General features: G+C 42.0%; 2 protein-coding genes across 17 annotated transcripts in view; both read left to right on the forward strand.

The window, feature by feature from the left end:
- Positions 1-4,765, forward strand: part of DLG1 (discs large MAGUK scaffold protein 1) — a 140,650-nt gene extending 135,885 nt beyond the window's left edge. For all 14 annotated transcript variants that reach the window (XM_058031093.1, XM_058031084.1, XM_058031085.1 and 11 more), the window contains 3 exons: positions 1,014-1,123; positions 1,490-1,581; positions 3,036-4,765. In XM_058031093.1, the coding sequence (XP_057887076.1) occupies positions 1,014-1,123; positions 1,490-1,581; positions 3,036-3,142 (309 nt within the window). In that variant the 3' untranslated portion in view covers positions 3,143-4,765. The remainder of the gene's footprint in view (positions 1-1,013; positions 1,124-1,489; positions 1,582-3,035) is intronic.
- Positions 4,766-4,845: 80 nt separating this feature from the next.
- On the forward strand, positions 4,846-26,486 carry MELTF (melanotransferrin). Of its 3 annotated transcripts, XM_058031100.1 has the most exons (15): positions 4,846-7,604; positions 10,098-10,252; positions 13,840-13,939; positions 15,294-15,476; positions 15,786-15,942; positions 16,804-16,871; positions 17,531-17,718; positions 17,897-18,077; positions 19,029-19,180; positions 19,589-19,685; positions 20,546-20,740; positions 21,853-22,009; positions 23,980-24,047; positions 24,143-24,330; positions 25,133-26,486. In XM_058031100.1, exons 1-15 carry the CDS (start codon positions 7,559-7,561, stop codon positions 25,409-25,411), a joined length of 2,214 nt encoding a protein of 737 aa, XP_057887083.1. In that variant the 5' UTR covers positions 4,846-7,558; the 3' UTR covers positions 25,412-26,486. The 3 variants fall into 3 exon arrangements, with proteins under 3 accessions (XP_057887083.1, XP_057887082.1, XP_057887084.1); XM_058031099.1 differs by having other exon boundaries at positions 4,846-10,252; XM_058031101.1 differs by lacking the exons at positions 4,846-7,604; positions 10,098-10,252; positions 13,840-13,939 and having other exon boundaries at positions 15,390-15,594.
- The last annotated feature ends 249 nt before the right edge of the window (positions 26,487-26,735 follow it).

The following is a 26,735-nucleotide window of genomic DNA, read 5'->3' on the forward strand; positions in this document are numbered from 1 at the left end:
ATGTCAGTAATTTCAGACATTTTTCCAGGAATGATCTCCCAGGAGTTCAGGAATGGTGTTGTATGATATGAGTAACCTTTGGTTTATATGGTACTTGTGGGTTTGTATCCTGGCTCACAGATTTCTGCAATGCACATTGGTGTCCTGATAAAGAAAAAGTTTTTCTTTAATGTAGTCACCCAGGAGTGGTTTTCTGTTCCTCTTCCCCTGTAGCTTTCTAAAATGACAGTCTGCAAAATTAATCCTATGCTACTCAGAAAGGAAAGAAATAAAAATGTGTGAGGTGGAAATGAGCATATATTAGATGAAAGGAACTGAGAACAGGAGGAGCCTTTGAGATGAAGCTGGAAAATTCTTTTTAGTGGGAGAATAGAGAGTGGGAGGAAAGCAGCATTACCACACTGTCATCCGGCTGCCCAAGGAATGGTCAAGTTATATTTGTTTCTCAAGAGATGGATAATAAATAAACACAAATAAATTCCTTTCACCATCTCCAATGTGGTATTTTTACTGGCTGGTACCTGGGAGAGGAAAGGGCTTTTCTGCAGTTCCACCTGAATATGGTGGCATATTTCCCTGCCAGCCGGGGTGGGCACTCCCTCAGGTATGCCAGTTAAGTCATCTGGCTCTTCTCTAAATCACATCTGTGACATGGCCACCTCCCTAAAGCATCCTCAAATTAGTACGAAAATAAAGCAAAATAAAAAATGTTGGTGGTGTGGTTGAAGTCCAGCTGTTCCACTGTACAGTTCTGCATTGCTGATAGGGCTGCAAGCTGTGATGAAGAAAGGAATGAAGAAAGAAGGGTCAGGAACATCTCAAATTATGTGGGATTGAGCAGAGGAGATTGGGGGACCTTGTGCCAAAGTGGTGAAATCACAGTATCATTGATGCAAATACTCTCATTTTCTTGGTTTCAGTAGAGGCATGTTTTCTCTTCTAAATTATTATGCTATGCTACTTGTGACTTAAAGTTTGCTTAGTGCCATATTCCTTTCTCTCTCACTTTTTAGGGTAAACATTGCATTCTTGATGTTTCTGGTAATGCGATCAAGAGGTTGCAGATTGCCCAGCTGTACCCAATCTCCATTTTTATTAAACCCAAAACAGTGGAAAATATCATGTGAGTAAAAGTAAAGTACCTCAGGCTAAATTGTTTGAGACTGTTGTATTTGAAAAGCCAACTGCAAGTTATATGCAGACAATTGTAATGTTTGTGTTTTAAATAATATTTAATTCCCTGACTTTAATTTTTAGGGACTTTAAGATGGGGCTTCTTATCCAAGTTAAAGGGCTTGAAAACAAATGTCATTGTGTTAAATTCCATGCAACATAATGCCAGAACAGCTCATTTCCACTACAGTCTTTGCTTGGAGTCTTTGGGGTTTAATCCATTTATTAGTATTAATATTCAAACAACAGTTTAAAACCTTAAAGACTCCAAGTATGCTGTATTGGTTTACAAGAGCTATAATGTTTGCACTTTCAGGGAAATGAATAAACGCTTAACAGAAGAGCAAGCCAAGAAGACATTTGAGAGAGCCACGAAACTGGAGCAAGAATTTACTGAACACTTCACAGGTGTGTTCTCCTTGTCACTGCTCACTTGCCAGAGTTGAAATTTTATGGCTTGCTGTACAAATAATACTTGCCTAACCACTGAGATAGTGAGCTTTGTTTTTCAGGTGATCTGTGATTACTTTGAGGTATAGAGCCATCTTAGTATCTCTACATTGATTTCACTTTGATCAGCTAATTTAATATAAAAAATAAACAAAAATTTACTAGGAGCTTAATTTAGGTTTTGAAAACTCTTAGGACTTTCTGCCATTTTCCAACTTCATCAGCAGGTTCTGTTTCCACAGACTTTAACTTTACACTGAAGTACATGAAAAGCACATCCTACTTCAGCTTTGAGGTTACTGAGGTTTGGAAGAGGTGTGGTTGAACTTAGCTGGAGAGAAGATTCTGAAGCTTATGGCCTATTTGCCTTGCAAAGACATTTCTAATTCTTTCTCATGCACTCTTGTGCTGTGAACATTATACTGGGCCTATAACAATGGAGCAGCCTCCTCCCACAGGCAGTACAGCACTGAGCTGCAGATGGGGAAAAGGTTTTTAAGAGACAAGAATGGAATGGTAGGAATAAAAGGAAGCTAATTTACATGAAAGCAAATCTCAGATGCAGTACTACTCTATTAATGCACAGAAGAGTGAGTCTGACCTGCCTCCAAAGCTGTCTTCCATGCTAAACCTTACTTCTTGGATTACTGACACTGAGATTGTGACACTAATTAAAAATAAGCTATCTCACAATGATTGCTCTTCCAGGCTGAAGTATTGGTAAGCTCAAACTTTATCTTAATTTTAACCAGACCATATTTGATTCTGATATGTCAGAACACATCCATATTGGCTCATTTCTAGTTAATTTCTAGCCTTGGCAAAAATACATCAACCAACATGATAGGAATTAGTATAGATTGCACTTTTAACTGTGTAAGGAAGCCTCTTGTCTATAAAACTAGAATCTCTTGTCTGGACAACAAACTCCATGAGTTCCTCCTTATTTTAGCCAAAAGCAAAGGTAGAGCTGGGTAGGCATCTCGAGGTCAGCCTGCCTTGCTGTGCAGCTTCAGGACAGAGCTGACCAGTTCACCAGCCTGGGAGGACACAGCCCTGCACTGTCTTGCTTTGTGTTAGACACACAAATGAAAGTTGGGCCAAAAAGAATACTGGAGGATGTGAATTGACTCAGGCAAATTGGAACATGTAGCTAGGAAAAGGTTAAAAAACCCCTCAGTTGTATATGTATACTTGGTAGGACAGTGGAAGGTCCCTGTCCCCAGGGAAGTGGTTAGTGTGTCCTGCAGTAGCACTCTGTGCTTCAGTGCAGCACTGAACCCAGGAGTGTCCAAGGGTGTCTGTTCCTTCAGCAGTCAGAAATCCTCCTGCCACTCTGAGGGCAAGGAGCAGCCTGGCCTCTGCACCGATCGACGAGGGACGATTGCTGATTGCCACATTATGTTTTGCAGCTATTGTCCAGGGAGACACTCTGGAAGAAATCTACAACCAAGTGAAACAGATCATAGAGGAACAGTCTGGTCCTTACATCTGGGTTCCAGCAAAGGAAAAATTATGAAAACAGATTTTTATTTTTCATTTTCTAACTGATGTCACCTACTACATCTGACGACTCTTAAGCCCTTCCAGTGGAGCCTGCCTCTAGTTCTTTCCAGCGTGGTTCATACCCTAACCATCACATTCTGCAGTTCCCATAATGCTTTACATTTGGTGTCTCTCTTAGTTTAAATAATTTGTATTATTGTGTGTTGTTGGTTTGCCATTTTTCGAACATGACAGTGGAATGGCCTGACCAGCTATTAGTTTAGGGTGGGGGTGGGCGGGAATTGCTGGGTAAAATTCCTTAATGTTTAAGGGAAAGTAACTTTCAAAGATTTTTCAAAAAAGCTTTATAGACATTCTTTTAAAATTTCATAACAATTGAAAGAAAAGTTGTATTCAAGGAAGTTGTAAATTATGAGTAACTTTGCACGCTTAACTTTAATAGCATGGTTTGGTCAGGGCAATCAATTTCAGGTTTTATTTTCTGAGTTCAATCCTATTGTCACAGTATCTTTTTTTCTTTCCAGGCAGTTAGAAAGCAACTTTTAAATTTTGAGTTAGCATTTTCATTAAGTCCCATTACTACTCCTAAAGGGATAGTCATTTTCATAATTTCATACGGATATTCTTATAATCTATTTTTTCATTTTTTGCCAATAAAATTGCTAGGGACAAAGATGTTTAATGTTTTTAATCTTCCTCATGAAACACTATTTATAGTGTGTTGCAGAAATTCTTTATAGATAATGGTCATCACACTTTTTGAGCCTAAAAATATGTTTAGGTGCTAGGAAACATTGTATTTTTCAGAGGAATGCCAAATTTGCATTGGCAGTAATTCAGAAAACAGCTGCAGAGATGGTCATTAGGGCAATGAGAGAATGATTCATAGCCTAAAAATGTGTGTGTTCTTAGGGGTCAGATTTTAATGAATATTTTACCCACAATAACTGCCTATTTTGTTATAATAAATATATATATATTAAACTTTCTTTAACTAAACTCTGTAACTATGGGAATTATTTTCTTTACATAGTTGCGCACACGTATAAATATATATATATAAAATATATATTTTTCTTTTACCACCTACTCCTAGCTTTTTGTTTTGAATAAAAATAAAAAACCAAATTAGAATTTACCTTCCTTAATCACGGAAAAATCAAATGGGCTGTGATGGCTGGGCATGAAGTCCAGGGAATATTAGTACAAGAAAAAAATACATGCAAGTTCTCCTCTTTTCTACGCAATTCCGGGTGTTTGTCTTCCCCTGTCCCCTTTGTAATATGCATGTCTTAACCAAAGGGAGAATTCAGAGCCAACAATATATTTTTTTTCTGTACATGTTCGTCTCGGATTGCACAGGCACAAGATCTTCCATTTGCAATGCACAAACTTCTGTGCTGAATGTTATGAATACCTTGTACCAAAACCTTCAATAATGAAATTCTCAAATTCCCATATTATTTAGTACCTGCCATTGCTTGTTTGCAACCGATTGTTTTTTAGAGAGATGTACTTATGACAGTCATGGGGCAGTCACCCAACCAAATCAGCTTTGGTTTGTAAAGAATTATCAACACTATCCATTCCATTTGTTAGAAAGAGGAGAACAGCTAATAAACTTTATTGTACAATATATTTGTCAAGTGTGTTTTTAATTATGATAAATACAAGTGTTGTAGCACTTTAGAATAATTGACCAAGACTGTAAATGAAAATCAGGTGTTAGAGAAACACTGGTGGCCACACTGGGGCAACTGAAGTTACTTTATTAAAATCAGGTTTAAACTTGTGACACAATTATTGCTGGTGTTACCTGGGATGCTAGTGCAGCTTAAGGAAGTTAAAGCTGCTGGTGCATGCCCCAGCAGAGTTTCTGGTTTTCAAGATCTGGGAAATCAGGTGTGTTGCCTTTCTGAGAATTCCTAGCCGCGAAAGTGCATGGTGTACTGGATTGATGATGCAGCTTTTGATAAATAATATCATAAATTTTTAAGGCAACTAGAAGTGTACTGTTGTCTCCCTCTTTCAAAGTGACTGATTGTTTGCGGTGTCTTGTGAGACATCTTAAAAGAGTAAATCTAAAAAAACCCCAGAAGTGTATGAATCTCTATCAAGTCTGCAAACACATCTGAGATCTCTGTATTGTATGCACTTCTTTTTACCTCTTTTTTGAACCCATCAGAAAGAGCCTGTTCAGCTGAGTAGGTCTGTGAGGAATTGCTCTTTCATATGTTGGAGTGTCTGAGTAGCTGTCACCAAACTTTGCCCCCAGGCACTTGTCCTGTAGTAGCCAGGTGTCACCAAACACTCCACTCTGACTGAAGTCCACAGCAGTTACCTTGCACAGTTGTCATGAGGGAGTGAAAACAAGTCTTGGATCAAGATCCCACAGGACTCTGGAGTATTTGCTTTGCATTTTTAGTTTTGTGTGTTTCCAATGTTACCTTTGAACACTGACAGAAAAGGTGATTCTGAGAGCCCTGAGGCACCTTGTTGTCTTATCTTGTGTAATTGTCAGGGTTTTGTACTATTTAGATTTTCTCTGGGTCTTATCTTTCCAGCATCAGGTGCTGATATATCTTTTGATTCTTGGGCGCACTTTTCTGTGTTTTAAAGTTATGTTTTACAATGCATGTATTTTGCTAAAGGCTTCTAATTAACAACTAGAGAAATTAGGAAATCTAAATGGCATCACACTGATGTATTACCACTCTTTTGCTGGCCCAGTGAAGGCATCATGGGTTTTCTTCTTGCTTGATAACCCAACTATTTTTAATTGTGATACAGACACATGCTCGAAGTATTTGTTACCCTCTATTGTTATTGTAAGTTATGTTATTTCATTGTTGGCATTTTTTTCTGAATTGTTTTGAAAACTAGGTTAAGAAATTTAATATCTCCTTAAAGCAGAGTTAAGAATGAAATAGGAGAATTATCTGTGAACTGTGCTTGTGTGGTTGAGGGGACTGTGTTTAGAACAGACTTCCTGTACAAAAAGGCTGCTGTTCTGCCCTCTGAACCATTCCCACAGAGGATCCACAGGGGAGCCCTGGGACCAGATTCATGTTTTACTAATCCTGCCCTTGCAGTCTTAAGCAACTGGTACTAGGACTGTCGTTCTTGTCGTCTGTATATGAATGTAAGCCCTAGTGCAAACATCTGGGAGAGAGGGCTTCAGATGTTAATCTGGCCAGTAGGAAGGGCACAGGAAGGATCTGAGCAATGGGTCCTTGAGAACATTTGGAAATACTGCAGTGACACCAGGTTATTCTTTAACACTTAAGACAACTAAGGGACGATTAATTCCAGATTGTCTGAGGAGCCAAGAATCAGAGTTCAGCCATAAGGTTTTGGTTGGGAAGAAAGTCAGGAGGGATCATTCTGTACTCTTTAAATTCTAAACTTGAAATAGCAATTAATTGACTCAGCTGTTGTCGTACAGGTGCTAGTCAGAGTTAGAGCTACGTCCTGCCCACCTGCAGTCAGGTAGCTGATGAGTGCTGCAGGATCCTGCCACTCCTGGCCATACAGGCTGGTGAGGGATGCACAGAGCTGTGTGGCTCATGCCTTTCCTGGATGTGAGGACTCACACCACACAGCCCTTCTGTTTCTGAGCAGCTTTTATCTAAACAAAGTTACAGGCAGCTGCAGTTCATTGAATAATAAAAAATTAATAAAAGGGCAGCACAAATGAGGGTTGCTCTGTGAAGATTGCACTAAAATTCTCAGCAGCTTTTAACAGAGTCACTGTCAGCAGTTTTGATTTTCTAGGACAGAATCCTTCCTGGGCCTTTTCTTAAACCTTAAAATAAGTCAGAATGATTTAGCTGTTTTATAGCAATTGCTATTAAATTTCAGGAAATGTGCACTTAGCATGTGCTGTACCACCTGTAGAGTGTACAGGCTTTGCTGTTGTAAGAGCCTGGGCTTCTGATGATGGCTTTAAGCAATTTGTGACAATGTTGAGAATGTGACTGTCTACTCTGCCAGATAAACTGCTTTGCTTGAATCTCCTCCTGCTCTCTGAGCCCCAGCTATAGGGAATGCAGAAATCTCACTGAGGATGTGGTTCCACAACCCTGCCCCACCCCCGTGTGCTGGTGTGTAGCCGTTTATTGAATGAATTCTGTGGGTGGTGCCAAGGCAGTAGCCACCTCATTGGTGCCTCAGATATGTTGCAATTTCCAGGTCTGATGTTTTTTTCCAAGTGTACAGGCAGTGTGAGGAGAGGAATGCTTTCTTTTCCTGTGCTCATTACGAGGTGACGCCTGCCAAGGTGAGCAGGCCTTGTTGTTGAACAGAGTGCATCAGCGAGTGCATGCAGCTGATTTTCACCAAGACCAGGCTGGAGAGAGCACTCTTGCAGGAGCCTTGATCTCTGGGAGTTCTGAAGGCTGAAAAAATCGCAGATCACAAAATTTTCACCATGAAGAGCTCCAGAAGTGTTTTCTATCTCCTCTTCTTTCACACTGGTAAGTGTCGTCCAAAAGCTTTTGCTGTGCCATGGGAACTCTGTGTGATGTGAGAGAGCAGAAGGAACCACTCTGAACCACTTCAGAGCCAATCTCACATGGCTAGGAAAATAGAAGGAAGTAATAGAAAAGCAGTAGAAAAGGCTGTATTGAACACCATGCAAATATCTTGACTCATTGGTGTCAAATGTTGTATTTCCTCAGCACTGAATCAATTTCTGGTTCAGTGGTGTCTGTTTTTCACAACAATGAGCAGTTCTATGACACTTTTTAAAAACAGAAATAAGTGCTTAATTTCACTTCTCATGCTCTGTGCAACATGTTGGCTTTTTCCTGTCACTCCCAAATTGTATTGGTGAGTGCTTTCAATTTCACCAGAGGTGTAGGCACTGTTTCTGAAGCACTCTTCAGTTCTTCTGAAAACAAATGATCCTAGTTAATTATTTTTCCCCCCATTTTTTTCTGTTGAAAGCCCTTGACACTGTAGTAGTAGCTGTATAAATAGCCATTTGATGTTACACATTGTAGTGCTATTACTTTGAGGAGTTATTGGGATGTTGGTCAGTGATAGTTCTGGCTGTGTTAGGATTCTGAGCATATTTCAAATGGAAGTTGCCAGCTTCTGCCATTTTAAGCTTTATATATATATCTACTGATACACAGAAGGGCCAAAATTGAGAATAAACTTGGGTTCAGACACTGACCTGATGTTTTAAGCTGATTTTCCTTGGCAGTAGGAAGAGAGGCTAACTGCAGGCCTTGTCTGTGCTCAAGCCCATTTCAGATGGGCTAACTTGTAAGGAAGGAGCTAGGATATTGCCCAGATCTGACTTTCCTCTAACAACAAAATTCAGCAATTTGGAAAGGGACCAATGAAGCCTTGGTTTTGATGAGTGAGAAAAAACCAGTGGATTCGTGCTGTTTCATTATTTTGGCTGAATTACAGAGCTAAAGGACTTTATGGTTCAGGTGTATGGCTGATGATTTTTTTATACTTTTGTGCTTTACCCCCTGTGTGTCTGTATGTAAAATCAGAAAGCTGAGGCTGAAAAATGGCACTTAGCATACATACACACTGAGAGGCTGAGTCCCCAGTTTAATTTCTCTTTGCTTATGTTTATAAAAAGAAAACCCCAAAATGAAAAACAGGATTTTTCTTCCACTCTTAAGGAATTAATTATGAAAATTTCACTCCGACAGATGAGGTAGTACAAACATTAAGTTTTTGTGAGGTGTATTTTTACCATGACCTATTGTAGCTTTCTCCCAACCCTCCTGGTTCTCAGAATTCCTGCAGCTCAGAGGTGGGCAGTTGTTTTTCCTTTTGCTGGCATATGCTGCCATGAAAACTTCCTGTAAGCTTTCCAAGTCTGACTTAGTATTTGTTGACAGCAGTAGTGTTGGCTCTGTGTCACAGAGGAGCAGCAAGCCAAACCCAGTGTTTCACTATTGTTGATCTTTTGGATCAACAATCTTGTTTAGTCTGCAGCCAGGAAGTCAGAAGATGTGCAGGGAGCACTGTCAGACACTGTTTTTAGCTTGCACAGTCAGATGTGGCATCTCAGCTCCATGGCACTTGGGGGGGAAGTAGAGGGCCACTTGGAGGTATTAGAAAACCACATGATAAATGGTTTACAGCAGACTCCAGCTTAAAAATGGAAATTGTAGACAAGCAGTGGAATATTGTGTCCCTGCTGACGAAAATGACCGTGCCTGTTTGTCCCACGCCTGCGTTTCCATTTCACCGCACTGTCTGCGCACGGTGACCTCTCCCCACAAAAGCAACCAAGTGTTTGTAGCTTTGGCACTCAGGAGGGTGAGGTTTGGGGCTGCTGAAAGGCACCTTTCTTTGCTAATTAATGGAAATCTCCACTACTCAACTTCAGTCTTTTCATTCATGGCTCTGCCCTCCCCTTTTCCTGCCTGTGGTTACGATCTGTTATGAAAGACTGTTTTGAAGGGCCAAGTTTACTTTTCTAGTTTTCATAATAGGCCTAGTGGCAAGGCTTTTGAGCACCTAAGGTTGCTTTTTTAATTCAGACCAATAAGGGCTGGTGCAAGACTCCAGATACTAACTAGCAATACGCAAGACATGAGTTGTCTTTGGACAGTCCCTTTGGTTTTGTAGCATGTCATTTTAAGTAATAGTTTCACATAGTTTTAACTTGATTATGATGGTGTATTCTGCAAGGTGTTTAAAATAGTCTGGATGCCCTGACCAATTCCATGGTACCTGTATTTCTTATGTCAGAAACAAATGTCATTGGATTTCAGTATCTGAGTCTAATCTTCTGGTCAGTCCAAAAAAACTTCAGTATTCATGTTAATTGGAATGAAAGTGGGAATCACCTCTAAGGAATCACAGTGAAGTGAGCCCTGATTTTTTTCTGTTTTGGGGGAGAAGCAGAAGGAAAGTTTGTCTCTGCATGGTAAGCTCTGTTCCAAAAGCTCAGATGGGTTTTGTCATACTTTCTTTTGGTGCTGTGTTTGCAGCTCTCGGCCTGGAGCGAGTCCGGTGGTGCACGGTGTCTGAACCAGAACTTTCCAAGTGTAATGACATGAGCAAGGCCTTCAGTGAGGCTGGCATCCTTCCCCCTCTGGAGTGTACAGCAGGGGGGTCGGCTGCTAACTGTACCCAGATGATCAAGGTGAGCTGTGAGTGACACCAGGGTCATTAGTTTAATTTCTCCATGTGCCTAATAATAATCCCCTGGCAAGGTGCACTGTTCTGTGGTCAGTGTGTGGCTCTCCAGGCAGCTGAGCCTCTGCTTCCTGGCATTCATGGCTCTGACAAATCAAGGCAAATCTTTTTTTTTAAAAAGCACAGAAGTATACATATGAACTAGAATGTCAGAGTGACCCCATGTCATCTGTTTGGCTGCTCACATGTGGCCAGTCATTAGGAACACAGCTAAGGTCTTAAATATTTCCTCCCAAATAGTAATCTTTGATTTGGGACTTGTGTCAGATTTATTTAGCAGATATTTAAGAAGGGATGGAGCTACAAGATGCAGACAGTAGTTAAAGCTGTGCTGCTTAGCCTCTAAGTAGATTGTATTTCGATAAACTCTGGATCAAACTCCCATTTCAGGGTCCTGTTATGGAAATTGCTGTATAAACAGATGAGCTGAGTGTAATCAAATCAAATCTCCCAATACTGAGTACAAGAGAAAGGCAAAGCAGCAAGTGGGGTGAGCAAAGGGCAGACCTCTGTATTAAGCTGTATTAATTCAGCTGCCCAGAGTGTGCTCAGCTTTCAAAAAGAGTCTGCCTCTGGGGAAGGCTTTAAAGACTGTGAACATATGAATTTGCAAAATGATGTATGCAAAACAATTCCCTCCTTTGGAGGGGGTAGGAGGTAAAAAGTGGATGCTGGAAGAGGTGTGGAGGCAGGTAATCATGGTTGTCATCACTGGCAGGGTGTGGGGGAAGGGAAGGCTGGCTGTGCTAATAAGGAATGTTCTTTGTAGATATGCCCAGGAACCAGGTTTCTGTGGAGATGCAGCCTCTCAAGGACAAGAGGTTCAGAGGAAGGAAAGGAGATCTGAAAGAACAGTCTGAAGGGAGATGAGGCTGATGATTATGTGGCTAGAAAAAAAGGAGCAGATTTCAAGAACTGATATCTTGTAATTTTTGTCAGTGAAGCAGAATGGTTGTCTGACTCCTAAGACTACCTCATTGCCTCTTGATAAATACTGTTCCTGAGCAGGGGTGTCAGACTGTATTGAAGAATGCTGAGAGCAGATACTGATACAGATGTGGATCTCACCTTGGGAATAGACAGGGCATTGTAATGTCAGATCTTCCCCAAACCACTTGGCTGATCACTGCATTGCACAGAGGGAGCTGTTAGATTCTGCAAAGTAGATTATATAAAGGGCTGATGAGTGTCTGATTCTGAAATACAGAGCTCACAGAATTGCATTTCCAAGCCATTGGAAATAGCAGGCAGGCAGACAGCATGAGTAAGTTGCTTTCCGATAAAATGAATTTTCACTGTAAGGCTTCAGACAAGACTTTGTCCTTTAGATCTCCTTTTTTGCTTTTTCCCCCTTGTGCTGATAATCTACTAAATATTCAAGCTGGCCTACTCTGTGTAGGACTGTGTGGAATACCTGAGTTGGCATCTGCACTGAACTCTGATCCTTGAGGCCAAGAAGGGAGCAAGACACAGGGGCTGAAGGGGCAGATGCTGTTTTGTAACACTGCATAACTTGGACTTAGACCTGTGTATGTGTTAGCACATGGATAAAGGAAAAGACCTTTTTGATTGAAGGTGTGTAAAAATTAAGAAATACTTAAATATTTAACTAGAGAACCTGACAATATTTAATGTGAGCTGATTTTCAGCAGGTCTTTAAAACACTTATGTAGGTAATTCTCAAATGTTGTGACACACATAAATAAACTTCCTCTGGAAATAATTAAGAGGATTACCATCACAGGTATACTTACTAAAAAATTGTAGGTGAGTCTCATGCTTTTGCTAAATTTATTGGTAAATGCTTGCTGGGAAAAAAAAAATGCCCATGCTGCTGTTGATATGTCACCTCAGCAGTAATTGTGTGTTATTTAAAGGAGACATCTGTAGCCTGAAAACTACTTCATGTTAAAAACAACAACAGACCTGTCTTGTTGTGATATTTTTACAAAAGCTATTTATCAGAGGCTCTGTGTCTAAACTGAGCTCAAAATTTCTGCTTTGCAGTCAGAAAAAAAAGTGCTATTTCCTATGAAAATATGGTCATACAACATACCTCATGGTTTATGAGGCCAGCCCTTTCCCTTTTATCTGCTCTACTTTTGGTCCACCACCAATTCTAGAAGCTCACTTTGTTCTCCCTGAGGGTAAGAGCCTTCTGACTCCCACCTCCTCTCCTGTCATGTTCCTCCTAAACCACAGATTGTATTTGATTCCTGCACTGTCCTGTGCTCTGACCCTCACCAGTGGAACATCACATCTAGTTATTCAGAAGGATTGTGTCTGTTCTTTAAGATGCAAATATCTCCCAACCCCAAGCCCACTTTAGGTTCCCTTGGATTTGTTCAGCTCTCATTCATGAGAACATCTATTGTTTCAGCTGATTAATGAATATCATTTTTTTTTTCTTTTTCAAGCCAAACAAGTAAAAGATTCCAAATTACATGGCAACTTCAAATCTGGTTTAGATGTCAACATTGATGTATTACCTGTGCTCTCACACAATGCCTTAAAAATGTTCAAGTTTTTTATGTGGTTCAGCCTGTGGGAAGCTGCTGTGATGTGCTAGGCAGTGCTAGCCCTGCCCTGCCCATGCTTTGCAAGCTCCCAAGGCATGGAGAAACTAAATTACCCCCTCCAGGGCCAAACCAGAGGTTAAGCAAACTGATAAGAAACTTGGAATTAGCTTAGAAATGCAAAATGTCACCCTGCTGATCATTTTCTCAGCAGTATCTTGTCTGGGTGTGAAATGCCCTCTCCTGGTCCCATGGGCTCAGTACCCAGAGGGAGCTGATTCTGCTGCCAGGGGTGTGTGCCCAGTTCTGGCCTTGCTGTTGGGTACCCCATCCTGTGCTCTCCAGAGCATCCTGCAGCTGTAGCAGCATCCCAGCAAGCCCAGTGTTACAGTCACCAGAAAATACCTGCTGAACTGGGCACCTTCCCAAAAGTGGGTGCCTCAGATTTGTATCCTCCCATTTTGAAGTCTTTTTACTTTCCTCCTTCTCAGGAAGCCACCTGCTCCCCCACTCACAAACTACATGTCTGCCTTGTGCTGAGCTGCAGGCCAGCAGGCTCTAAGGGTGCTTTGGAGTGCACTTTGGCATTCAGGTTTTGTAGCCCCAAAAAAATATTATTTTGAACTATCTGTGTATGATCTAAAAATGTATCTACTTTATTTAAATCTTCAGGCTTTGAGGCACTAGCTGTAGAATGAAATTTAAAATTGCTGGGCTTTAAGATCCAGCAGAGAGCTACAGCATCCATTTCTAAGTTTCTTTTGCATTATTAAGACTGGTGAAGCCATCATTGTGCAGGGCTGGTTTCTGCATTACTTCTGCAGGAAGGCAATTTTGAAGGTCTAAAATCCCTCTTGGTAAGAGTTGTTCAGAAATTTGTATGCCCTTTAAATATTTGGAAAAAGAAAACACAAATGCATATTAACTAAGGGCCTCTTCTAAATGCATGAACACTCTGGTTGTTGATAACTACTGATAATTAAGCTTTAACATTTATTCTGCCCTTGTTTCTGCACAGGATGACTTGGCAGATGCAGTGACCCTGGATGGCCGTTGGATTTTCCAGGCTGGAAGGGAGCATGGTCTGAAACCTGTGGCTGGGGAAGTGTATGATCAAGGTATATTCTGACTAAGTACCTTTTAGTTTACTTAAAATGCATAAGAAAGGGCTTGTATCCTTCTTGCATTTTATTTGGAGTCTTCTTGAAGACTCTAAGCAGTGGGTAGTGGTCAGGTTCCCTCTTGGTTGCTCCTGCCTCTAACAGACTGTTTGGGGAAACAGGACAGAGGGGACACAGGGCTGTGACTGAGTCTGTCCTGAAGCATTTAGGTCACAGTAGCTGTTCCTGTAATAAATTTGTTGGGTTGGTTTTTGTTTGTTGTTTACTGTCTCTGCTTTCTATGTTCTCTGTTACATACTTTATAGATTAATGAATTGCTAAGCTTAAATCACTGGGTTTATCTCTCAGTCCTATACATTGGAATAATTAGATTTTTTTTTCGCTAATGTATGATAACCTGCTGGAATAAAGGAAGTACCAGATTCTGCTTCTTGTCTGGGTGACCTTAAGCTTTGATTTCCTTTCAAGGCAGAGACAATAACTCAGTGGTGACTTGTCATCCTGACCAAGAGCTCAGTATCAACACATTTGTGTAGTTCAGAGCTGGATGATCCTCCCCCCCCTAGCTTTAAGATGCAAGGGAGGGGAGAGCTCTGAAGCAGTTTGCTGGCAGTGCTGTCATTCGATTGTGAGATGGAGCTGGATTTGTTTTGTTGCTGGGTCTTGGTGTTAACTGGCCTAAGGCATCTTCAGAAGTGGCTGTTGGGGTCAGTCCATAGGATCTTGGATCATCTGCAGCAGCCTCCACCCTGTTAAACACATCATGACTCTGGTGAGGGACCTGTACTTTGGCTTCTCAAAACCAAATGGGCCTCAGGATCCAGAGGCTGACTATCTCCATTAGTCAGGCTATGAGCTCAAATCAGACAAAAGTGGAAGAAATTTAGTGATTTCTGATCTAAATAAAGTCAGATTGAATGACCTTATGATCGCTTCAAACCCTCAGCTCTTGACTCTGAGTTATATTAAACTGTAAAACAAAGATAATGAAATCAGCTGGGATGCTCCAGAGACATCAGCTGACTCTGCTGTAACAAAATTAGGATCCACTGTGGAATAAATTGTATTGGTATCAATTTAATCCAAATATATTTAGAGTAATAGAAAATTTCTTTCTGAAAGGAACCCCACTTTTAAAGCTGAGTGACCTCCAAAGTTAGAGCAGATTGCCTGTGGACTAAGACAATTCACACAGAAAAAGTTACGGGGTTCATTGATTCACAGTCAGCAGGGTCTCAGCAAGGGTGTGAACATAGTGGGTAGGGCAGGCACAGGAGTCCAAAAATCAGTGTATGTCACTCTGATGCTGCTGTGGGGCTACTCATGTTGCTTCTTTCTTCCCATGCTGCAGAGATTGGAACTTCCTATTATGCTGTGGCTGTGGTAAAGAAGAGCTCCAACATCAGCATGGGGAGCCTGAAGGGAGCGCGCTCGTGTCACACCGGCATCAACAGGACTGCGGGCTGGGACGTGCCCGTGGGGCACCTCACTGCCACCGGGCACCTGGCACCAATGGGCTGTGACCTTCCTCAAGGCAAGGCTTGCAGGGCAAACATCCTTCAGCTGTGCTCTCCCAATGGCCTTGGCACCCTCTGTGTGTGTACAGAAATGTGACTCAGCTGCTGCTTTGTTCTTTGACTTGGATGCTCCTGGTAGGATTCTAATGTAGGTCTGATGAAGACTGCAGGGTTTTTGGTTGTTTTAAACTTAGAAACTATCTTTTAAGAAGAAAATAACTTGTGCCTTCTGGATCTTTTTAGAGATGTACTGTGTGGATGTGTTAAAATGAAATTGATCTTGTTTATTCATTGCTAAAAATGCCTCATTCTAATTTTGTGTTTAGCTGTAAGTGACTATTTCAATGCAAGCTGTGTTCCTGGAGCAAATGGTGTGAACTATCCCAAATCCCTCTGTCAGCTCTGCAAAGGGGACTCAGAAGGACAGAACAAATGTGAACTAAATTCCCAAGAGCAATACTATGACTACAGTGGGGCTTTCAGGTAAAAATCATGTCTGCCAATTTTTTTATTGCTGTACCCTCTCCACAGTCATCATGTTCAGGCCTCACTGACAAGAAATTGAACCTACAGAGCTTCCAGTTGATCTTGTTAGAAAATCTATAGTTTTGTTAGGATAGCCATGCTTTTAACCTGACTGATCAAAAGTAATTTTTAACCCACTATTTCAGGAATTAATACCTGAATGTTAAAACCAAATGGATATTTAGCACATATACTGGACAGGAAAAGCCCACTGCTGTTTGCTTTGTCCAGCAGCTGTTTGGCACAATCTGAGTGTTTCAGCAAGCTTTGCTGGCTTACCTTTCCCAGTGAAACCTGATGATCCTTGGAGCCTGAGAGCTGAGCTGCTGCCCTCCTTGGCTGTTTCAGTTATCCCGCCTCGCTGCTCTGAATTATTGAGTTGCTCTGCCCTCCATTTTTGCACACCAATCTTGATTTTCGTCCTTCCTATCTGTGTGCTGCGTTACAGCTCTCAGGCCCCGAGTCATAGCATTAACAAGGGCAGAATTTGCTTATGAGAAGCACTTGCTGCTCCCTGTGTATTCCCCAAAGGACTGTGTGACTGCCTCAGACACAGAGCTGTCCTGGACAAAGAAGGTCATGGTGTTTGTCCCAGGCAGCACTGAACATGTTGTTCATATTCACCAGATGACAATGATAGTTTTCTTCATGCTCCAACAGCCTCTAGTCTCTGCCTTGAGCAAAACTCTGAGCACAAGGAACTAGGTCAGTCTCTGTGGCTGATGGAACGGAGCACAGAGCCCTCGGGCTGTCAGCTGGCAGTGGCCAGAGCACAGGGGTTTTGTAATGCCTCTTTGTGGTTGCATTTATATTTATTAGGTGTTTGGCTGAAAATGCTGGAGAGGTTGCTTTTGTGAAGCACAGCACAGTGCCTGAATATACAGATGGTGAGTAATCATGAAGCTTGTTGAATAACGGCTGCAAGGTCTGAAATACAGTGTTTGTAATGACATTGTAATATCAAATCTTTGATGTATTTTGAATTGAGGAATCAGCAAAAAAATGCTATAATACAGATGAAATCTGAAAACAGATGTAGCTTCTGAAGTGTGCACCAGGAGATAGAGAATTTTTAAAAAATGCTTCATAGTTTCAGTATAAGGTGATACGTGGAATCTTAAACTGCTTCTGGAAAGAGACCTTCAAGAGCAGAAACCTCTTTTTATATAGACCTGGACTGTTACATTGCTCCAGCCTTAAAGGGATTCAGTGGAGACTAGGAGAGCATTAACCTGCCTTATCTGGCACTATGTGAAAACTACCTTGAGCATAACATTGCTTTAATATGTCTGACCTAGGGGCGAAAAAACCCCAAAAAATGTTGTACATGATCCTAAACTAGTGATGCTCTTGATACTGCTGCAGACCCCAGCACAGCTCAGTGCAGTCTCACAAATGTTATGGGACTACAGGACCACAAGGATGCACAGGATAGGCTGTGCAGTCAGGAATAGTTCAGAGATGCTCAGGAGATGTGTGTTCTGCTTCACATGTGCAAGTGAGGTTAGAGCCCCAGCTGATGTGTGTCCCCCTCCTGTGGTTTCAGGGAGAAGCCTTTCCTCCTGGGCCCAGCGGCTGCGCTCCCGGGACTTCCAGCTGCTGTGTAGGGATGGCAGCAGGGCTGATGTGACAGAGTGGAGGAGCTGCCACCTGGCCAGAGTCCCTGCTCGGGCCGTGGTTGTGCGCCCTGACACAGACGGGACAGTTCTCTTCCAGCTCCTCAACCAGGGACAAGTAGGAGACCATTTCTTCATTGCTCCTTTGTGTTCTAGAAGGGCTCTCCCAGCCGTCTAAGCAGACTGAAAATGGGATATCTGAGCTCCTTTGGCTCTGTGGGGTTTGGAGGTGTATGGGATGTCACACATCCCACACAGAGCAATGTGTGACAGGTTCTTTCTTGTTAACTTTGCAGCAAAGATTTAATGGGGTGGGTGCCAAGTTTCAGATGTTCGACTCTGCCGTCTACGGTGCCCAGAATCTTCTGTTCCGAGATGCCACCACAGAGCTCGTGGCAATCACAGCTCAGAATTACCAGGCATGGCTGGGTGATGAGTACCTTCACGCTATGCAAGCTCTGAACTGCAACCCCAATAGTAAGTTGTCTGTAGATTCCTCTTTATAAACAAGCAAAAAGATAGCTGATAACACAGATCATCTTTATTCTGGTTTATCTTCTTCTCAGTCTTGGAGCGTTATGGAAAGATGCCAGTCTGATCTTTGAGCATGGGCAAAGGTCATTTTTTGACCTAGAAACAATACTGTATTAACATTTTCCTGTCCAAATTGTCCAACTTTGTCATAAGATGCAGGCATTTTCTACCCTTTCTTGATGTATGAGAGGCATTAATCTGGTAAGCTGCTACTGCTGCCTGGTACTTAATTTCTTAGCTGCTGACAGGGGAAATAATAATGTGCTGCTGCACAAATCCCCAGGTAGTCTATAAAAATGGATGAATGGATTCCTAGCAAAGGGTTTCCTCCCTAAGCTGAAGGAACCCCTCAGTTGCTCTTTATTGAAGCATTATGGTCTTTCCTGCTATCAGAAGAAAGTAGAAATTACTTGATACACGTTCTGGGAAAGTCAGAAACACAAGTTGCAAGAATCTTTGCCTTAAGAACCTTAAAAATCCTGGCCACTCAGCAACCCAGATGTGATCTGTGCTGTGGCAAAGCCCCTCACCTTTCTGATTTGTCTCTTCTGGGCATTACTCTGTGACTGTCAGATCTGAGGAAGCTTGTATATTCAGGGTGGCTTTTTGCTGCACTCCACCAATATATTACAGCTGGGTTTAATGGTCAGTAATTGTATTTTGCTGTGAAGAAGTTCCTTTGCTGTGAAGAGGTTTGCAGTGTGGACATGACTCTCCTCAGGGAGTGCCCTGGTTCCTGGTCAGGTGTAAGTCTGAGCTGGAGGGATGGGGAGCAGCACAGAAGCAAATATTTTCAGTAACATGTATGGGACACATGTGACAGTGGGCAGTGTGAATCCTTGTTGTGTATTGCAGAGAAAGTGAATGTAGCATTTGCTTTTCAATTTTGTGCAGCAATGCCAGAAAGCCTGAACTGGTGTGTTGTGTCCACTGAGGAGATTTGGAAATGTGGTGAAATGGCTGTTGCCTTTAGAAAAAAGAATTTGAAGCCAGCAATTCAGTGTATTTCAGCCAAGACAAAGGAAGGGTGCATGGAGCTGATCCAGGTAGGCTGCTACAATCCTTGTGCCATAAACCAAATGAGCAGAAGCTGCTCTCTGCTGGGTAGGTGGGGTTAGATATGTGCACTCACTTTGGTGACAGGCAGGAACACTGGATTTGAAGGGGAGATTCTGTAGCTCAGATGCTCTGGACGAGCCTGAACCCTGATGATCTTTGGCTGTGATGAGGGCACTGTTCCCCAGCTAACTCAAGCCTGTGTGTGTGAAATCTCCTGTCCCTGTTTCACTGATGCTTTATCCACATTTGGGACATTTTCTTTAGCAGTGTGATGCTCTTCTGCTGTAAGCCTTGCCCTTCAGGGTGCCACAGGTGTGACCATAAAGGTGTCTTCATTGTAGCCGGGAAAGTATGTGCTGTGTTTTTTCACAGAAATCCTATGTTTTATTTTTCAGAAAAAGGAAAGTGATGCTGTAGTTCTGGGTGGAGCTGATATTTACACAGCTGGGAAGACATATGGCCTTGTACCAGCTGCTGGAGAAAGTTACTCTGGTAAGAAGATCCAGAAATATAAATATTGTTTCATAAATATTTTCCAGGTTGTTTGAAAACAGCACTAAAAACACAGTCTTTTGTTTCCCAGCCCTGCTGGGAAAACTGTTTTCAAAGGAAATAAGAATTATTACCCTCACATTATAGATAGAGGAGTATATGAGATGAGCTTCTACAGTGAGGCTACTTTCATCTGTACTGCTGCAGGACCACGTTGAGTCTGGCAATTTTGAGTCTTGTACCTCTTCATTTGTTTTTTGAATTCTGAAAAAAAAAATATTTTCAGTGGAAAAAATTAGTATTCAGAAAGTCAAAATATTTTTAAGAGAAGCACAAATACAGAAATTCCACAGTAGATTCTAGTTAGAAGCAAATTCTTCCTGTCAGTGCGGCTGCTTCAGTCACTGATTGAAAGAGGGCTTGTGTCCACAGTGTCACTAAGGCAGAATTCAAATTGCTGCAAAATTCATAGAACTTTTAATGTAGGTTTGAAGTTTTCACATAAAAATAACTTCTTGAAGCAGATTTGCTGAGTTACTTATGCCCTGAATGTTATTTTTCAGAGTGATGTGTTTATAAAGGCTGGTGGGAACAAGAACACTTTCATCATCTTGTCTGTAGATTATTCAGCTCGGGTGTAAGCAGCAGCAGCTTACAGACCAGAGGTGAATGCAGCAGTGTGAGGCAGTAGAAGTGAAGAGTAATTCCATGTACATCCCTGCTGCTTGACTAGCAGATTGTTGGTGCAATTGAAGTTGCCACCATATAAGTGTAATGGATGCACAGATGATCACTAACCTGTGGGAATGCATAAGGGAAGCTGTAATGTGTTCTGTGTTTTTTTCTGTTTATTTTACAAGCTGATGACAGCAGCAATGCATACTATGCTGTGGTGTTAGTGAAACGAAATCTGTCCAATGCATTCACCATCAGTGACCTGAGAGGGAAGAAGTCCTGCCACACAGGCCTGGGGAGAAATGCTGGATGGAATATTCCCATTGGTGTACTAATTAAGAGGGGGATAATTAAGAACAGAGACTGTAATATTCCTCAAGGTAAGACAACATTAATACATTTCAAAAATATAGTAATAGTCTAATGATAAACTTGAATTAGGGAAGTGGTTTTGATATATCATAGATCTATATTAATCATATCTGTTTGTGAAGGGGTATTGTGTTTTTAATATAATGATTTGAAATTTTAATTTTGCCACCAGTGTGGACTAGTGGAGGGGTCTGAGAATGTTACATCTAACACGAAAGTATTCCTTTCCTTTATCACAAAATAATTGGCAAATTTAGGTTGGAAGGGACAGTTTAAGGTCATCTATTCCAAGCAACTGCATAAAAGGTCTGGTAGTTCATATTGCTCAGGGCTGTGTCCAGGCAGGTTCTGAGTAACTCCTAGGACAGAGATTACGCACAACCTCTCTGGACCTTGTCCTACTTGACCATCCTTGGTACAAAGAATTTCTTTTCTTATATCTAATCAGAATTTTCCTTCTCATCTTTTTGCTCTGCACCCCTGAGAAGGATCTGGCTCTGTCTTCCTGAGAAACCCACCATGTAGATTAAGATAACAATACACTGCCAGTTGTCTTATCTCCAGGCTGACCAAGTCCAGCTCTCAGCCTGGTAAATGCAAGTTGTGTTTCAGCCCTCTGAGCATCCTACAGTCCTTCCACTGTGTCAGCTCTAGACTATCCATGTCCTTTTAATATTGGGAGCTCAGAGTTTGTCACAGATGTCAGAGGAGAGCCTTCACTTCCCTGACTGCTCCCCCAGCACACCCTGTTACGCTGAGCATGGTGATGCATCCTGGTGCCTCTGTCCAGGATTTTATTGCATTTATTTTCAAGCTGCATTAGGTAATGAAACATGTAGCACAATCAGAAAAAGATCTGTAAACATGGACCTCCACCTTCTAATTTTGCTTGCCTTCTTATCTATCACCTAGGAAGCTCTTTGGTTTCATTATGTAGTCAGCTAAATAGTGCTCTAAAAATATTTTAGAAGTTCTAGTTCATGAATTCCAGTAAGGCAGCTATAACTTGAATTTCTAGTGTTCTACTGAAACCTGCATTGGTTATAACTTCTTGATGTCTGCCTTTTTTTGTGAAGAGCTCACACTTTTCATTCCTTATGTTGGCTTTGTCTTTTCCCAGCTGTGAGTGAGTTTTTCTCTGCCAGCTGTGTCCCTTCAGCTGAGCAGGACAATTACCCAGCAAAGCTCTGTCAGCTGTGTATTGGAGATGAGAGTGGAAACAACAAATGCAGTGCAAGTAGCCAAGAACGTTACTACAGCTACAGTGGAGCCTTCAGGTAACTGACAGCCACAGCTGTGACTCAGTGTGTCAGCCTGCCAAAATGCAGGCAGTGCCTGCTTTCCATCCCAGGCAGCAGGCAGAGGTTACTGCTGCTGCAGCAGGTGCCATCAATGAGGTGGGATGTGTGTCCCCAGATGTCCTCACCAGTGCAGGTATGGTGTAAGGCATTGCACTGGCTTGAGTCACAGCCTTTGCCAGCTGCTTTGCACACAGCCAAGTGGGAAAGGAGGGAAGCAGGCACAGAGTAGCCAGGATCTGGCTGCTGTAAGTCCCTGCAGAGAGTGACAGGGAGCCTTGAGTGTGTCTTCACTACTCTGATTCATTGGTGGCTGTTGATGAAGGTAGATTTCTGTACAGCACAAACAGCTGTGGCCAGTGTTGAATTACCAAATCCTCTTCAAAACAAAGTATGTTAAAAATAGAGGGGAGAAAATAATATAAAATGGAACAAATACTTTGTGCAATAGTGTACATGTACAGATGGGGCTGTACCCAAAGACTGTGAAACTCTTGGATGTGGAAGGAGCACTTCCTTTTCCTGACCTTCACCTCAGAGGTGGTGGTGCATGGAACAGCTGGCAGAAAGCCACCTTTTTCCTGCAGGGAGGAGACTTCAACAGCAGCTGCCTGGTAAATAATGAAGTGTTAGATTTGGATAACTACTTTTTGCAAATCTATTTAGTTGAGTCCAGCTGCTCTGCTGGGTACAAGCCTTGCAGGCAAACTCCAGATCCTCTGCTGTACTTCATGGATGGAGGCAGCTCCCAGTCAGGAGATGGATGAGCAATAAATGCTGTTACAGGCTGCATGAGCCTTCCTCATAATTCTAATATTCTGCTGTTGATAAAAGTGCCCATACAGTCCAACTTTATATGGAGATCACTTTTTATTTTTAGGGGAGAAGGTGCTTAATTCATTGAGAGATGTAGGAAGTTGTAAGTATTTAAAAGGGTAGAATTTGGGTGAAAAAATGGAGGACTGCAGTCTAATACAAGGTAGGGGTAGATCTATCTGTGACACTTAGGTGATCCCCTCTAAAATAAGAATGAATTATGGAAGGTGATTGAGATGGACTTGAAATTCAGATTTCCAGATTCCTTCAACTCTGGCTGTCTTCAGACTAATTTGATAGAGGTGTGAGAGGCCATTCAGTTTGTGTGTATCCCACTGTCTGGGGCAAAGCAAACTGCATAGGGTACTGAAAAATCTGTTGGGAAAGTTTTTTCTGATGGGGAAATGCACTGAAGAGCCCCACTGAGTCCTTGTTCTCTGTGTGACAGTGTCAGCCACATTGTCCCTTATCACCTTGGATTAGAACTGTTGATGTTAAACTAGGTGCAATTGAAATACATGTATTTTGGGTAACTGTTATCAGTCATGACTTTCCCTTGTCTTTTGTACAGCATAAGGCATGCTTTACATCCATTTCATTGGTTTCATTACTTTGTTTTAGGAAATGCTTCTTGAAAACACTTACAGAATAAGCTACATAGGAAAGGAGGTGGTTTAGGGCCTCTTAGCATGTTGGGCTACTTCTGCTTCAGAAAATTAGAAGAAACTTTACTTTGTTCTGGAGCACTACCCTTGGAAATTGAAGTTAGATTAACTGGAGATCTCCAGAATCCAGGGCTGCAAGTGCTGCGCTGAATATCACATAATAGATCTCCTGTTTCTTTACTCATTTAATATTGGTCTTTCTTGTTGTTTTTCACATTGCTTTTAATAAATTTTTTCTACTCTATTTCACTCTTGAAATTTGTAATTCAGAATATTTTTTTTTAATATTTTTTTGCTTTTCTCTCCATCCAAGATTTCTCTGCTTTTTCTTACTAACTTTGGGTCCAGTACATTTGCTTGCAGGAATGCCTGTAAAAAATTCATTCTAAACCTATGAGTTATTAAAAAAATGTGGTTCACCTAAAGATGCTTTGAATTGAAAGCATTTATATCTTTGACTTTTTTTAGGTGCCTGGTAGAGGATGCTGGCGATGTGGCCTTTGTGAAGCACTCTACAGTGTTTGAGAACACAGATGGTACTTAGTTTTACATGTCTCTTTATTATAATTCAATTATTTTTTCTTGCTTTAAAGCAATCATTGCTTGACAATGATCTGTTTCTTTTTTTCAGGTAAAAACACTGCTAGTTGGGCCCAAAAGTTGAAGTCCAGCGATTTCCAGTTACTGTGTCCAAATGGTGCCCGTGCTGAAGTCACCCAGTTTCCCAATTGTCACCTGGCTCAGGTGCCAGCTCAGGCTGTTATGGTTCACCCAGATGTCAATGTTTTTGCTCTATATGGACTACTGGACAGAGCCCAGGTACTAATAATCCATTTATTTTTGGGGGCATTTATAAATGGTCTAACACAGTCCAAGGATAAAGACAACAGGACCATACTGCCATATCCTGCCTCATGCACTGGCAGCATGTGCACAGTGCACAGCCCTGTTGGCAGTGTGACAGAGAAGGTGAAATACAATCCATGGGACTCACCCAGTAAAACCACCCTGGTGCTCAAGGGATTTCAACCTTTTGCCCAGCCACTGGGTGCAGTAATAAATTCCCTGGAGTTTAAGGTGTTTTTCCATGGCTGTCCCCCATTTCTGCATTGTGTTAACGCTTTTCCATTCTGGAATTTTCCTTGGAACACAGTAGGACTTTGCTGGGTTTGCTTATGCTGCAGCCATGTCCATGATAAACCATGCAGGCAGAGTGTGCCTGGGTGCCACAGTGAGGTTCCTTCTTCTCCATCCTGAAGTTAATTAATTCAAAATCAAGACTGAGCAATATCTCTGCTAGGCTTCAGTCATGTCTGTAACTCCTGGGCAGCCAAACCCTATATTGCATAACAATATTGAGGCAAGAGAATTTTAAAAAAACTACAGCTCTTTTCCAGATAGTAACTAAAAACACAAAATCACAAATGCTATTCATGTAATTGCCAGTGGCAGAATTCTGTATCTGATCTACTGGAGCATCTGAAAACAGATGTGTAAGAGAGATTCTGCAATTGTGTATGAATTTTTCATCTACAAAACGGTTCCTGTCATCTTTCATGTTGGATGACAGGAACATGGCACTTCATCTTGCAAAATGCTGAGAATTTTTCATTATTTTCAGGTCTACTTTGGAAATAGCAGCAATGGAAATGGATTCAAAATGTTTGATTCTTCAGCTTTTCAAGGAAAAGACTTGATTTTTAAGGATTCTACTGTTGAGATTGTGCCAGTGAAAGAGAGGAGAACATACACAGAATGGCTGGGGAGTGAATATATTGAGTCCCTTGAAGGGATGCAAACATCCCAGTGCTCTGGGGCAGGTAATAAGATAGCACAATACTCACTCATGGCTACTGTCATTCCCCTGCTTGCCCTGTGTCAGATACAGGGCTTGGACTAGCACAGTCCACGTGGGAACTTCCAGGCCACCTCTGCCCTGCCCCCTTCTCTTCAGAAAAGCTGCTGTCTGGATAACGTGCTGTGCTACCATGTGAATGCCTCTTCCTGCCTCTTTGCAGGGCAAGTGCCAACAGCATCTGCTCCTCAGGGAGTGGGGTAGGGCTGGAAGCTGCCCCTGTCTGTGTGGATGGGGTGGAATTTGGGGCAGAAACCAGCAATACAGTATCAACATGGTTTACAAGATCAATCTAAAACTGGAGCATCTCTGCCATTGTTGCTGACATTGAACCACCCAGGATTCCCAAGAACTGTTAGATGGATTCTGGGTTTCTGACCTGTAGAAGAATTTCTTGGAAGGCAATATCAAAACTCTTGTCTAGTGAATTCTCTCTCTAGTGGCCTCCTGGCTGGCTATGCTCAGACTCCACATCCCTGCTTTACCCATCCCTCACTCTGTTTCTCCTGAGCTCTGCTGCCACAGAGGTGAGTGACAGAGAATGGACAGGCTGTGAACAGAAACCAGTCCAGATTCTGCCGTGGACAGTCTTCTACCTTCCAGCAGAAGAAAGTACAGGAAATGTCAAAAATCACTGGATGAAAAAGAAGCCCAGAGAGACTGGAAGGGGGACTACCCTTTGACAGATAAAAGAACAAAGCCAAACGTGAGCATCCACTGAGCTTATTGACTTTCCACACCCAGTGCTCTCATGGCTGGCCAGAGATGTCCTGTGATCTTTGTTTGATGCAGCCTCCATCAAGAAGCTCATGACTGTCCTCCTTCCACAGGGGCCATTCCTGAGTGCCTTGTACATGAAATTTGTATTTGCTGTAGCTGAAACTAAGTACTTCACTTCTGAGTAGCCATTTCTACTGGCTGTAGTATTCAGGTTTTATTTTTATCCATAGCTGCACTATTCACAGATGTTGCTGTGCTGCTGGCAGGCACTGCCCTCCTGATTGTAGAGACCACCTCATGATCCTGGGATGAACAGACATGTAGTATAATAAAAACCTGGTAAAGCCAGATAGCAATCACATAAATAAGTGAAAATAGCAAATAAACATGAAAACTTTAATCACACTTTAACCAGCCTGGTGGCTAAACTTCTGCTTTTTTGGGATATGAACATTTGCCTTTCCCTTTCCCTGCCCACTGTTCTGTTGCTCCCAGTTCCTGGGGCTGGAGTGGGACACAGACTGATCCCAGCCCCGGCTGTGCGCTGTGGGGTGAGTGTGTGTGCAGGGAGCTGTGATGCTGTGCCCAGCGCTCAAACCCATGGCTGTGGGAAAGCTGTGCCCAGCTGCAACCCCACTGTGTTTCTTCT

This window comes from Melospiza georgiana, chromosome 10 (assembly GCF_028018845.1).
Source record: "Melospiza georgiana isolate bMelGeo1 chromosome 10, bMelGeo1.pri, whole genome shotgun sequence".
NCBI lineage: Eukaryota > Metazoa > Chordata > Aves > Passeriformes > Passerellidae > Melospiza > Melospiza georgiana.

Bases quoted from the DNA above. Each gene is read 5' to 3' on its own strand.
- MELTF (XM_058031099.1), top strand. From the start codon at position 10,031: ATGGTAAGCTCTGTTCCAAAAGCTCAGATGGGTTTTGTCATACTTTCT. The intron at 13,940-15,293 runs GTATATTCTGAC...CCCATGCTGCAG, and splicing joins TGGGGAAGTGTATGATCAAG to AGATTGGAACTTCCTATTAT. The intron at 15,943-16,803 runs GTAAAAATCATG...TATATTTATTAG, and splicing joins GACTACAGTGGGGCTTTCAG to GTGTTTGGCTGAAAATGCTG.